Here is a 12,833-nt window from a genome sequence, read left to right as displayed (position 1 = left end):
TTATTTGTTGAACAGGGCATAGTATGCTGGCTAGGGGTGGGCGGAATTTGCGTAATTGCGTTACGCAAATCTCCGCGAAACGGTAAAAAATCTCCGCGAACACGTAGAAATTCCGCGAACACGCGGAATTGCTTGTTCGCGATGCTTTTTTCCTGTTCGCAATTGCTGTTTGCGTGCTCGAGGAGAAATATCTCGCGAACATGCATTTTGAGAACGCGAACAAGCAAAAATTTCGCGAAATTGCGGAAAACACTCTTTTGAGCAATTTCGCGTTCTCCGCGGAACGCGAAATTTCGCAAATTACGCAAATTCCGCGAGCGGAACGGAATTTGCCGCCCAGGCCTAATGCTGGCAAGTAATAGCACCTTAGTCATAGGGACATTTGCCACTGTGGACGCACCAATGCACTACATGGCATAGTAAGTACACAGGTGGCATGAGAGGTGCGAACCAATCCCTGATCATGGCACACACTGTGCATCCCAAGCAACACAAGGCTGATGGACAGCACTGCAAAGCAGTCACATGCCCCAGGTACTGACGAAACCTCAGCAGAGTACACAGACAGGCACAGATCAATCACCTGCCATTGTCAACAGCGGATACAAACCTCACTCTGCACATGTGCCACTTGCCAGGGGGGTGTCACAGGTGTGGGGCTAGCTCAGCAAGTCAGACACACAGCACGGCTTACTTCACACATCAGATGGGTCGAGCAGTTGCCTCCTCCATGCAGCATAGACACTCACCCACATGACAAGGAACATTCACACACATCAATGTCCAGGGGGCGTACACATCATTTGGACACTCTCACCACTCTCACCACAGCTCCACTCAACTCACACACATCTGTGGGTGCAGTCACCTGTCACACCGGGGTGACCACTGAATCACCGCAGGACAATAGAACAAGAATGCCCAAGAGGATGAGCCAGGCTGAATGTGCCATGCACTATGCAGTGAATGTCACAGTAAGCACAATGCAAGTGAGGAGTGCACACATGAACTACATCAAGCCCTGCATGAGAGACATAAGCCATCCACCCCCCCCGGGACCCACTCTAAACAACATTGCATGTCTGTCACACCTGGACACAATGCCAGAAGTGACAGACACAAAAAAGGTGCACAGGCAAAGGTAGTGGAGTCAGCACTCACCTGCTCCCCTGGTCGACCATACAGCATGGGGTACTGTGGGAGGATCACATCCAGCAGGGCCTCATTCTCCTCCTGGGTGAAAGGCTGGGCCCTCTCCACAGTCCTTGACAATATGGCCAACTGCCATAGTGATACGGCCCGTATCACTATAGTTGTGTTACCGTAGGCCATAGTGATACGGGCCGTACTCACGCGTGTACGGGCCGTACACGCGTGAATACGGCCCGTACACGCGTGAGTACGGCCCGTATCACTATGGCCTACGGTAACACAACTATAGTGATACGGGCCGTACTCACGCATGTACGGGCCGTACACGCGTGAGTACGGCCCGTATCACTATGGCCTACGGTAACACAACTATAGTGATACTGGCCGTACTCACACGTGTACGGGCCGTACACGCGTGAGTACGGCCCGTACACGCGTGAGTACGGCCCGTATCACTATGGCCTACGGTAACACAACTATAGTGATACGGGCCGTACTCACGCGTGTACGGCCCGTACTCACGCGTGTACGGCCCGTACATGCGTGAGTACGGGCCGTATCACTATGGCCTACGGTAACACAACTATAGTGATACGGGCCGTACTCACGCGTGTACAGCCCGTACACGTGTGAGTATGGCCCGTATCACTATAGTTGTGTTACCGTAGGCCATAGTGATACGGCCCGTACTCACGTGTGTACGGACCGTACTCACACATATACGGCCCGTACACGCGTGAGTACGGCCCGTATCACTATGGCCTACGGTAACACAACTATAGTAGTACGGGCCGTACTCACACATGTACGGGCCGTACACGCGTGAGTACGGCCCGTACACGCGTGAGTACGGCCCGTATCACTATGGCCTACGGTAACACAACTATAGTGATATGGGCCGTACTCACGCGTGTACGGGCCGTACTCACGCGTGTACGGCCTGTACACGCGTGAGTACGGCCCGTACACACGGCCTCAGAGCATGTGTACTGCGTTTCACTGCTTACACTGATGATAGGAGGCGCACACGAAAGGAATGGAGGAGTCAGACTCGCACAAGGCTGTACATCAAGTCATTGTCAGTGCAGTCCTTCATGTGCAGGGCCTAGGTGTGTTAGGCAGTGATGTGGCACATGTCTCCTCATGTTGTGGCACAATAAACATGTGATGAGCTGTTTACACATGTCATGTATGATGGGGCACTACGTGGCACACTTCCCCTTCACACTTTGCACATGTGTGCATGTAGTACAAACGTGTCAAGCACTGCATCACTGGGATGGCACAGTCACCAACACCCGCATCTGTCCCCTGATGCCAGGTACACGGATAATTACACCTGACATGCAACTACCAGTGTGCCACGATGTGACCATGTCATGTGTGTGTAATGTGTTCCCATGAGGCTGCAGTTGGTGTTGCGTCAACTGCATCTGCTGTTGCTGCATCCAACATGTGTCTGTGTGTAGGTGTGCATGCACACAATTACGCACACCATGCCACATGTGGAATCCCACGTAACATGTGTCTGTATGCCTCGAACATGGTCTTTCGAAATGAGTACATAGCTGCGTTGTCTCAATGTCTGTGTTATCATGTTTTGACATGTACCCCTTCATAGAAATGTGTGTGAGCTGTCCTTTTTGAATAACATGTGACCTGTGCATCTAGCTTGCCGCCAGCTGTCTGTATGAGCTCACATCCTTCAAATGCAGATATGTGGATGTCTGTCACTCCTGTGATGTGTCTGGCTGTTCACTTACACTGGCCCACAGCTCGTTTCATGGCATGTCACGTCGACCTTGCCAATCCACTATTGTAGCTGGCTCTTCGTAGGAGTATCACCTGGCTGGCATACGTGTCCTGGATGTATTGCAGAGACCTGACTCTGTATTTAGCAGATGTGTATTAGCTGTTGAACATGTGCTCAGTTCATTGACATTGGTGTTGTAATGTACTCACTCTTCCTCATTCCTTCCAAATCTCTGCAGGGCACCACCTCTCCCCCGACCAATGCCAGACCTGGGTGCCATGCGTGAACATGACTGCATCAGAAGATACCGGTTCTCGCAAGAGTTGATAGAGAATTTGACCGCCCGCCTGGAACCACACCTCCAACCGGGACACAGGTATCCTACTGCTCTGACCCCAAAGATGAAGGTGATGGCAGCCCTACATTTTTTTGCCACCGGTACGTTTCAGGCCACCATAGCTGATGTAGGTGGCATGTCCTAGACCATGTTCAGCCTTCTCCTGCATGATGTTTTAGAAGCCATGTTGGAGCACCTGGATGAATTCATCCATTTTCCCACTCGTGAGCAGTTGACAGGTGTCAAGGGTGAGTTCTTTGCCCTGGGAGGGATGCCTCATGTAATTGGGGCCATTGATGGGACACATGTGGCGTTGGTACCACCACAGGCACAGGAGGTAGCCTTTCGTAACCGCAAATACTATCACTCAATTAATGCCCTTGTGGTGTGTCTACCGAACATGTTTACTTCGCATGTCTGTGCCCGTTTTCCAGGGTCAGCACACGATGCCTACATCATGAGGCGTAGCAGGGTGCCAGAAATGATGCTGCGGCTGCACGACGAAAGAGCATGTCTTGTTGGTGGGTATACTCTGTTTGTCCTGTGTTTAGCGCTATCTTTATATCTTACGGCATCTCCTGACCCACTTCTTCACATGATGTTTCCATGTAGGGGACTCTGGTTATCCCAACATGCCATGGCTCATGACACCTCTTCGCAACCCCAGGACAGCCGCAGAACACCGTTACAACGAAGCCCATGGGCAGACCAGGCGCGTGATTGAGAGGACGTTTGGACTCCTTAAAAGCAGATTCCGGTGCCTCCACAAGACCGGCGGCTCCCTCCCATATGCCCCGGTGAAGGTGTGCAAAATCTTCCTTGTGTGCTGCATGCTGCACAACATGGCAGTGGAGAAGGCCGTGCCACTCATCCTTGATCCGGATGATCAGGATCATCCACCCGTGGAGGATGAAGGGCTTGGGAACGAGGCAAGTGAGGATGAGGATGAGGAGGAGGACATCCGGAGTCAGCTTATCCGCAACTTGTCATCACAATGGTGAGTCCGTGTGTCTGAGTGTGCACGCTTTGAGCCTTGTGTGGCATGTGTTGCAATGTGTGTGTCCAGCTGACTGTGTGCTAAGTGACTTGGAGGTGTGTTCTGATGTGTCATTCAAGTGATGATGTCATTCCACACATTTTAGCTGGGACACTAAATTTTGTAAGAGCATGGTGAAAACATCATTCCTGTAGAGTACATGTCCATGTCTGCGGATAACCAGCTCTTCGCTGACTTGTTGTGTGTCTGTCCTCCCCAGGTTCTTGTGCCTGTCGTCTGCTCGTGTCATCGTTGCCCTCCTGCTATTCCTCATGAGTATTGCAACGTGTGCTGGATCAGAGTTACATGCACGGACATGGTGAAAAGTCATTTTGGGTAAGGAGTGCAGCAAGGCATTTTGTGGGTGGTACGTGTTTGGGATATGTGGGGACTGCTCCTGTGTATGTGGTGTTACCATGCATACATGTCGACTCACCATGGGGCACATGACGTGTAGCATGGCTCCCATGAATTGATAGTCACCCTTCCTGACAGTCATCTGAAATTGTTTGTGGATTCTGATGAAGGCATCAATGTGTGTATGACGTCCCTAGGAACATACGGGAGGCTAATCGTGGACATAGTGTGGGACATCCCCATATGAGGCTCAATGGGGAATTGCAGACTCTCCCCGTGTGCAGCAAGGGATGTTAGGCTCACCCCCTTCACTTGTGTGCCAGCTCAGTAGGATTTACCACATCTGTGTGTTGAAGGGGGTGTCCAGTGTACGTCACACATGGTCAGCCAAATGACCTGTGAGTCTGTTCCAATTGATGCATTTCCCTTAGTGTGAGCCTGAGTAATAAAGGTGTTCCTCACACTCCAAGGTGCCTCATCTCTGTCAATGCAGGTCTCTTGCCACTTTGCAAGCGGCATATCTGGCATAGTTGTGGAAGATTATGCATAGGAGTCCATGTGTAGTTTAGCAACATGCATGCAGTTGCTCATGGATTATGATCCATATTGTGCATGAAGTACATGGTCGTATATGTTTTTTGGTATGTTGGTCCACACAATGGGTCCCTAGGAACAAGTAAGATAGAAAAGGGAATGAATAAGGACCCAATCAGTGCTTATTTTCAGAGACTTATCCAGCCGGACAGTGGTCATAGATTTTACTGATATAGTAATTAAACAGCAATTTACAAAGAAAATTCTCAAAGTTGGACACAAGCCTGTGTCCCGTGCAGTTAAATAGGAAGAGAACATACACAACAAACAAGGTTCAGGCAAAAAAATGTTTGTTACAATTTTGGCAGAGAATGGAGAGTGGACTTAACAAACATTGCATAGGACACCCTTATGTATAGAACATAGTATCGTTAGGAACATATAGGGTGTGTACAAGTGTCGACGGCGTTTCGATCCTACACACGCAATATTAGGATCATCATCAGGACAACATTAATAAGGCCTGTACAATTAAACCTGAGTATCTAATTTGAAGAAGGGAGAGAAGGAAAAAGGGAAAAGGGAAACGTGATAAATATACATGATAAAATGCAGAAAGCAATTCATATACAGAAAAGTCTGACTAAACATACTGTAATTCTACTTGTGTCAAGGAACCGAATTAACTATTTCCGCTGTCGTGGAGCAAGAGTGAAAGTGAGTAAGGATAAAATTAGAAAATATAGTGAGTGAGACTAAAACGTAATGCGGGAATAATGACATAGGAAGGATGGTGCCAAAGGAGCATTGGCAGTTCTGTCATTGTGAAAATCATGCGAGTTAACATAGGTGGGTCAAGGTACCTAGAAAACATAGTGAGGTGACATCAAAATTGACTACCTCAAAACCACCTGGTTTTGCAAGGGGGGTCACCTGGGTTTTTGGCCCGTACTCGGCGGCCATCTAAGGAAACCTACCAAACCCACACATTTCTGAAAACTAGACACCCGGGGGCTTCCAGGGAGGTATGGCTTGCGTGGATCCCCCAACGTTTCCTTATCCAGAATCCCCTGCAAACCTCAATTTTAGCTGAAAAAAATAACTTTTTTCACACATTTTTGTGTGGGAAAGTTTTGGCATCACCGGGCTCACACAAATTTCCCACCACCCAGCATTCCCCCAGGTCTCCGCGGGTACTTGGGCCTCCCACACAAGTGAGGCACCATTTTTATCGGGAGACCTTGGGGAACGCTGTGTGGTGGGAAATTTGTGTGAGCCCGGTGATACCACAACTTTCCCACAGAAAAATGTGTGGAAAAAGGGGTTTTTTCAGCTAAAATTGAGGTTTGCAGGGTATTCTGGGTAAGGAAACGTTGGGGGATCCACGCAAACCATACCTCCCTGGAAGCCCCTGGGTGTCTAGTTTTCAGAAATGTGTGGGTTTGGTAGGTTTCCCTAGATGGCCGCTGAGCCCCTGACCAAAAACTCATGGGACCCTCCTTGCAAAACCAGGTTGGTTTGTGATAGGTAATTTTGATGTCACATCAATAGGTTTTGGGCCCTTCCCTGCCGCGGGTACTTGGCCCACCCATACAAGTGAGGTAGCATTTCTATTGGGATACTTGGAGAAATGCAGGGGGGTTGGAAGTTTGTTGTTACTTTCCACCGTGTGAAAATTTGGGCAAAATAATGCAAGGAAAATGTCACCGTCACATTTTGAGGTTTGCAGGACATTGTGGGTAAGATAACTTGTTGGGATCCACAAGAGAGACATTACCATGCACTCCCATGGGTGTTTAGTTTACGACAAAAACTACAGTTGTTAGGTTAATTTTAAATGAAATGTACAGCTTGGCAGAGACAAAACATACAAAGAATACTGCACAGCCATCTATTCCTCAAGCACACACATACTGGTTGGATTTGGCACGATGGCGAGTGATGGTTCAGTATATAAAATGTTATTAACAAGAGATTTCACAAAAATGAAATGCACGGTCAATAATTGAAAGGACAAAAAACTGAACCAATGACTCGCTGCTCGTGAGCTGTAAAGCCACGTCAAGGCACCAACCGCTTTCTAGGCCATTCACACACCTTTCATACATGATACACACAACACCGTTCACACCACCAAGCACAAAACCAACACATTACAACATTCACAAAAAGGGACAAGGTACACCCTGCTTGACAAAAACAGAATAGTTTTTTTTCTACACAACCATCTATTCCTGAAGCACACATACATACTGGTTGGATTTGGCACGAGGGTGAGCGATGGTTCAGTATATATACTTGTATTAACCAGAGATTTCACAAAAAAGAATTGCACTGTTAATAATTGAAAGTACGAGAAACTGAACCATTAACTCACAGCTCGTGAGCTTTAAAGCAACGACAAGGCACCAACCTCTTTACAGGCCATTCATACACCTTTCATACGTGTGACACATACAAAACCATTCACACCGCCAGCCGCGGGCCCAGCACATTACAAGACTCACACCAGCAGACAGCGCCATTCAAGGGCCCATCACTTTCACACGCTCACATTCCTGACACACCAACCACACCAGCTCACGGATTGCATGGAGTGGAGTTTGGCTAGCAGTGTGCGTAGTGACCAGCAGCTAGTCACTACTCACACACCACCAGCCAAGCACCAGCCCACTCACCGCCAGTCAAGCACCAGTCCACGCACACTGACAGCCAAGCGACAGTCCAAACACACCACCAGCCAAGCTCCAATCCACGCACACTGCCAGCCAAGCGCCAGCCCACTCACCGCCAGCCAAGCACCAGCCCACTCACAGCCAGCCAAGCACCAGTCCACGCACACTACCAGCCAAGCGCCAGTCCATGTACACCGCCAGCCAAGCGCCCATCCATGCACACTGCAAGCGAAGCGCCAGTCCACTCACTGCAAGCCAAGCGCCAGTCCACTCACGGCAAGCCAAGCACCAGTCCAAACACACCACCAGCCAAGCGCCAATCCACGCACACTGCCAGCCAAGCGCCAGCCCATTTACCGCTAGCCAAGCACCAATCCACGCAAACTGCCAGCCAAGCACCAGTCCACGCACACTGCCAGCCAAGCGCCAGTCCACTCACCGCCAGCCAAGCGCCAGTCCACACACACCGCCCGCCAAGCACCAGTCCACGTACACCGCCAGCCTACCGCCAGTCCACGCACACCGTCATGGATTTTTTTTTATACAAGAAAGAAAACACAAACCAATTGGAACTAGATACCAAACTATAACTACAAAAACAACAGCAGAAACGAAATACATCATTCTATTGCCAAACGTGAAACTGAACAACTATATCAAACCATACAGACAAGGCAGTACACTATTAGACTCACGGTTGCTCCCAAAAACTCTTTTTAGTGTGATACAATCTGAAACATGATGGAACACACAGCCCAGGATTAGAAGGACAATCGGCACAGTGCGTACGACTCTCCTTCCGCACACCTCTTCGCAAGCAGACTCTATATCTCTTACAGGGATTGGTTTTTTTGGGCATGGGAGGAATTAAATCAGGAAAATGGCGATCTTTCAATCTAATCAAAAATAACAGGGGAGTTACCCCAATGTGACACGCACAAAGGGACGGGGTATCGATATTCAGAAAAACACAAGTGTCCCTGTCAAAAAAGGCCTACGGGGTTGTCCTCAGCCAAGTGTCGAATGTTCCCTGACTCAATTAATTATCTCAGAAAAAGGGTTTGCCCTCCAACCTATACACTGTATCTTGTATATGCACTGAAAAAAGCCTTTTGAAAAGCTTATTCTTTAAAATCAAAATTATTTATTACATTTAAAAAGACAGAATGAATCATGTAAAATATCTCTCCCTCCCAAAATGGGTTACAATCTTTAATGGACACAATTAATCACAATTAAAATGAGTTATCATGAATAAAAAGTCGACGCAGCGTTTCGGTGATTTCTTAATTTTTCACCTTCTTCAGGACTAAAACAGTTTCATCAAATCTAAAAAAAGGAAAGATTTTTCTTAAAACAATTTTGTGACTCAAAAGTGCAATGTACAGTGCTGTAAATCATGGCTACAGTATTAGTCTGCATTAATGACATGCTTCTTCAGTTCTCACAGTGACCTCTTGTTTATGCACACTACCTTCAATCACTACTAGATGGAACAGAAACTTGGCAGTACAATGGTATTGTTATTGAAAACACATATTTTGTGCAAAATATAATATCCATTTTTATATTATACATATATTTATTTTCTTTCCTTTAGGATAATAATTCTTTCAGCATAATAGTTAAAACCACATACCTGATTTTAAAAAAAGAAATACAAAAAAAAGGAATAGACGTTTGAATAGACTATCCAAGGGGGATGACCCTCCAAATTAGTATTTTCTGCCTGCTGGTTATTCAGTCTATAATGCAAGGAGGTATCATTATTTAGTATATCCTCTGCTGTCATTATTATTTCTTAAACATTACAGGGACAATGTTGGCGTACCTTCTTATTAGTTGAGATCATATATTTTATCCACAAGAGCCACCGTAAATGTATTAGTTTGTCGAGAAGAGACCACTTTAAATCTTTTTAAGGACTGTTTTCTCTAAAGAAGCAATTTAAGGAAAAACATCATTCAATCACTGAGGTTTTTTTGCATGAAGTAGTAAATATAATCCATTTTCTAGCATTTGGTAACCACCGCTCACCGCAATGCTCAGGGACGTGTAAATCCTTTTCTTTTCTTCAATTCTTGTCATATAGTAAGGAAGTTACATCAGATAGGTCTAATTATTCTCAATTTTTCTTCACTTTCCACTTGGTTGTAATAGATCCTATATATAAAGGAACATGATACATTATCGCTTATGTATTCCTATATATTAACCGTTTATTATTACTTGATATAATCACAGTCGCTTACAGACATATTTTAGTATAGTCATGTTTCTCCAACTGGTTTACTTTTATATATTTAGATAATTTCTTTATCTATTATCAATATACGTAGGCACAAAAAAAAAAAGGGGCTATATTGTACTCAATGCTACTTGTTTTTCATTATTATTTATGTATTAGTACATCTTCCTCTCGAAAAAAGACTCGACTTTACATGTCGGTCGATCAAATAATTATTCGCACATCACTCTTTGATGTTAATGCTTATGAGTGTTCATGTGCTTGTTCTCTTCTATAATGGTATCCTAGCTGGAATGGCGACCAGTAAGTCGGCAGTAACACAGCCTAATTTTGACAAATTACTAAATTTAAATAATCATAGAGAACTCAGCTGTTGGGATACCAGCATCCTTAGAACAAGCAGGTTCTGTCTCAATGTTACGTCTTTCTAAGTAATCTACTGCTGAAGATAATGTCAAACTCAACAGTAAAAGCTTAAGCGAATCATTTAAAGTGCTCATTAGCGCTTACCTTTTAAAACAAAATCGGCCTCCCTGCTCTTGCGGACCCTTCGAAAATGGCATATCGAGGGTCTTTCATTTCCCATCTCTTTTATATCTGATTTTGCCGGATTTCCAATTACGTAATTACGTCAGTTCCTGTTTCGTCAAAATCGTCTACGTACCTAGTATCGCACCTTGTAACGATGGCGGCCATCTTGAAAGGTCGCATAGAGTAGGGGCTGCATGTTAATATTATCCTACAGATAAAGATTATCCTATTTCTATTTGAAATTAACATATTAGGAATTTTTATTTTGTTTTTCAAACCGTTCACATCAATAGAACTATAAACTGATGGAATCGTGATAATTATTTCTCATATGTCTCGTAATAGCGGCCATATTAGTGGTATACACTAGATATTGTACGCTTAAAAGGTTTCTGGAAATAAACGGGAATTTCACTACCAAAAACACTGTAATTCCATATTAATCAAGCAATCAAAGCGCTATATATTCTTTATAAAAATCGTAGTATTGCTTTCCAATATATTGTTGTATAGAGCTTTATAAAAATAGTGGCTGCCATCAATATAGTAGTTAAGAATTACATAAAGCTTCATATTACAAAATAGAAGGCTGTGAGAGTATCATACGGCCAATACATAATGAAACATGTACCTCATTGTGTCTCAACTAGATGAAAAAGTGTTGCGCACGTGTAGATGAAAATTCCATATTCAGAATTAAGGAAGACAATAACAAAAACATGCACAATCTGACACAATCATATATGTTAAACAAATATACTACAGTAGTTTTTCCCAATCCTCTTTGTTATTCAATCCATTTTTGTATGTATTGAACCGTGACATAAAAAATTGCTCACGTTTTTTTCTTTTGGTCGTGATGTCGCAGCCACGTGTATTATATTGGATGATTTCTATACCGCGCCATCTCAGATCCTCTATTGAGTGATTCGCCTCTAACCAGTGATCTACTAATGGGGCTGTTTTTTTCTTGGTTCTAATCGCGGATTTATGTTCAGTAATCCTAGTACGTATTTCGCGTGAGGTCTCACCAATGTACGCTTTATTGCATGGACACACTATCATGTAAATTAAATTGCTGGTCCTGCAATTTATCAAATTTTTTATGTAGTGTTTGTTCCCATTGTGCATTACTGTGCTGCCTTTAATGATGTTACTGCAATTTTTACAGGAATTGCAAGGGTAAGTGCCAACAGGGAAAGGGACATTATTGATAGTGTTCTGTTTAGATGTCTTCTCTTCTCTATATGTATGTACTAACTTATTGCGGATCGTGCTATTTCTCCTAAATGAAAACATCGGTTTGGGTGGTTTGGTCTCATTTTTATCTTTTAGTAATGACCAGTTTCTATTAACAATATTTTTCACCTTATTTCTAATACTACTGAAATTTGTTACAAAAATTAGTGGTAGATCCTGTGGTTTTTCGCCTTGGTTCTCATCTGTGAACAATGAGTCTCTGTCAAAATATTTTGCTCTTTTGTAAGCTTTTCGGGTAAGTTTTTTTGGGTACCCTCTGTCTATCAATTTTTGTGTTAGAACATCCGCATGTCTGTTAAAATCATTAATATCAGTACAGTTACGGCGTATTCTTAGATATTGCCCGTAAGGGATATTGTCCTTCTGGCATATCGGATGATTGCTATGATAATGTAACATTGTATTACGATCGGTAGGTTTCGTAAACAACTCTACTTTTAATTTGCCATCAGTATGTTTTATTCTAATATCTAGGAAATCGCAATATGCTTTATTACTATTGGACGTGAATTTAAGATTAATATCTCCTAGGTTTATCCAAATTAGGAAGTCATTGAGGGATTCAATTGTACCGCTCCAAATAAAAAAGACATCATTGATGTAGCGGGACCAACAAGAAATATTTTCGTAAAATGGTGCCACTAAATTAAAAATATGCCTCTCTTTGAAATCAGCTACATACAAACAGGCCAGACTCGGAGCACAGGTGGCTCCCATGCTGGTACCTTTGACCTGTTTGTATAGCTCAGTTCCAAAAAGAAAAATATTATTTTTAAGAATAACTTCCACGCATTCCACTATAAATGCTGAGTGGGTCGAAAGATCATCATGTTCATTCTTTAAGAGGCCCTTCAGCATTTTAATAGTATCATTTTGTGGTATATTAGTATAAAGGGCCTCTATATCAAGAGTAACTAACCATTGGCTTTCTATATGGTATGGCAAACCTT

General features: G+C 44.4%; 1 protein-coding gene across 3 annotated transcripts in view; it reads right to left on the bottom strand.

Moving 5' to 3' along the window:
- Nucleotides 1-12,591, bottom strand: part of LOC146869508 (endogenous retrovirus group PABLB member 1 Env polyprotein-like) — a 42,255-nt gene extending 29,664 nt beyond the window's left edge. For 2 of the 3 annotated variants that reach the window (XM_085603284.1, XM_085603293.1), the window contains exon 1: nt 9,882-12,591. Coding sequence is in view for 1 of the 3 variants with exons in the window: in XM_085603293.1 (XP_085459419.1) it covers nt 9,882-9,932 (51 nt within the window). In the remaining 2 variants the exon portion in view is untranslated. Of the gene's footprint in view, nt 1-6,677; nt 9,174-9,881 lie in introns of those variants that run through there. The other variant, XR_014961053.1, reaches the window with a different exon arrangement.
- Nucleotides 12,592-12,833: the final 242 nt, after the last annotated feature.

This window comes from Triturus cristatus, chromosome 1_1 (assembly GCF_964204655.1).
Source record: "Triturus cristatus chromosome 1_1, aTriCri1.1, whole genome shotgun sequence".
NCBI classification, from domain to species: domain Eukaryota; kingdom Metazoa; phylum Chordata; class Amphibia; order Caudata; family Salamandridae; genus Triturus; species Triturus cristatus.
This window is presented reverse-complemented; position numbering and strand designations above follow the sequence as displayed.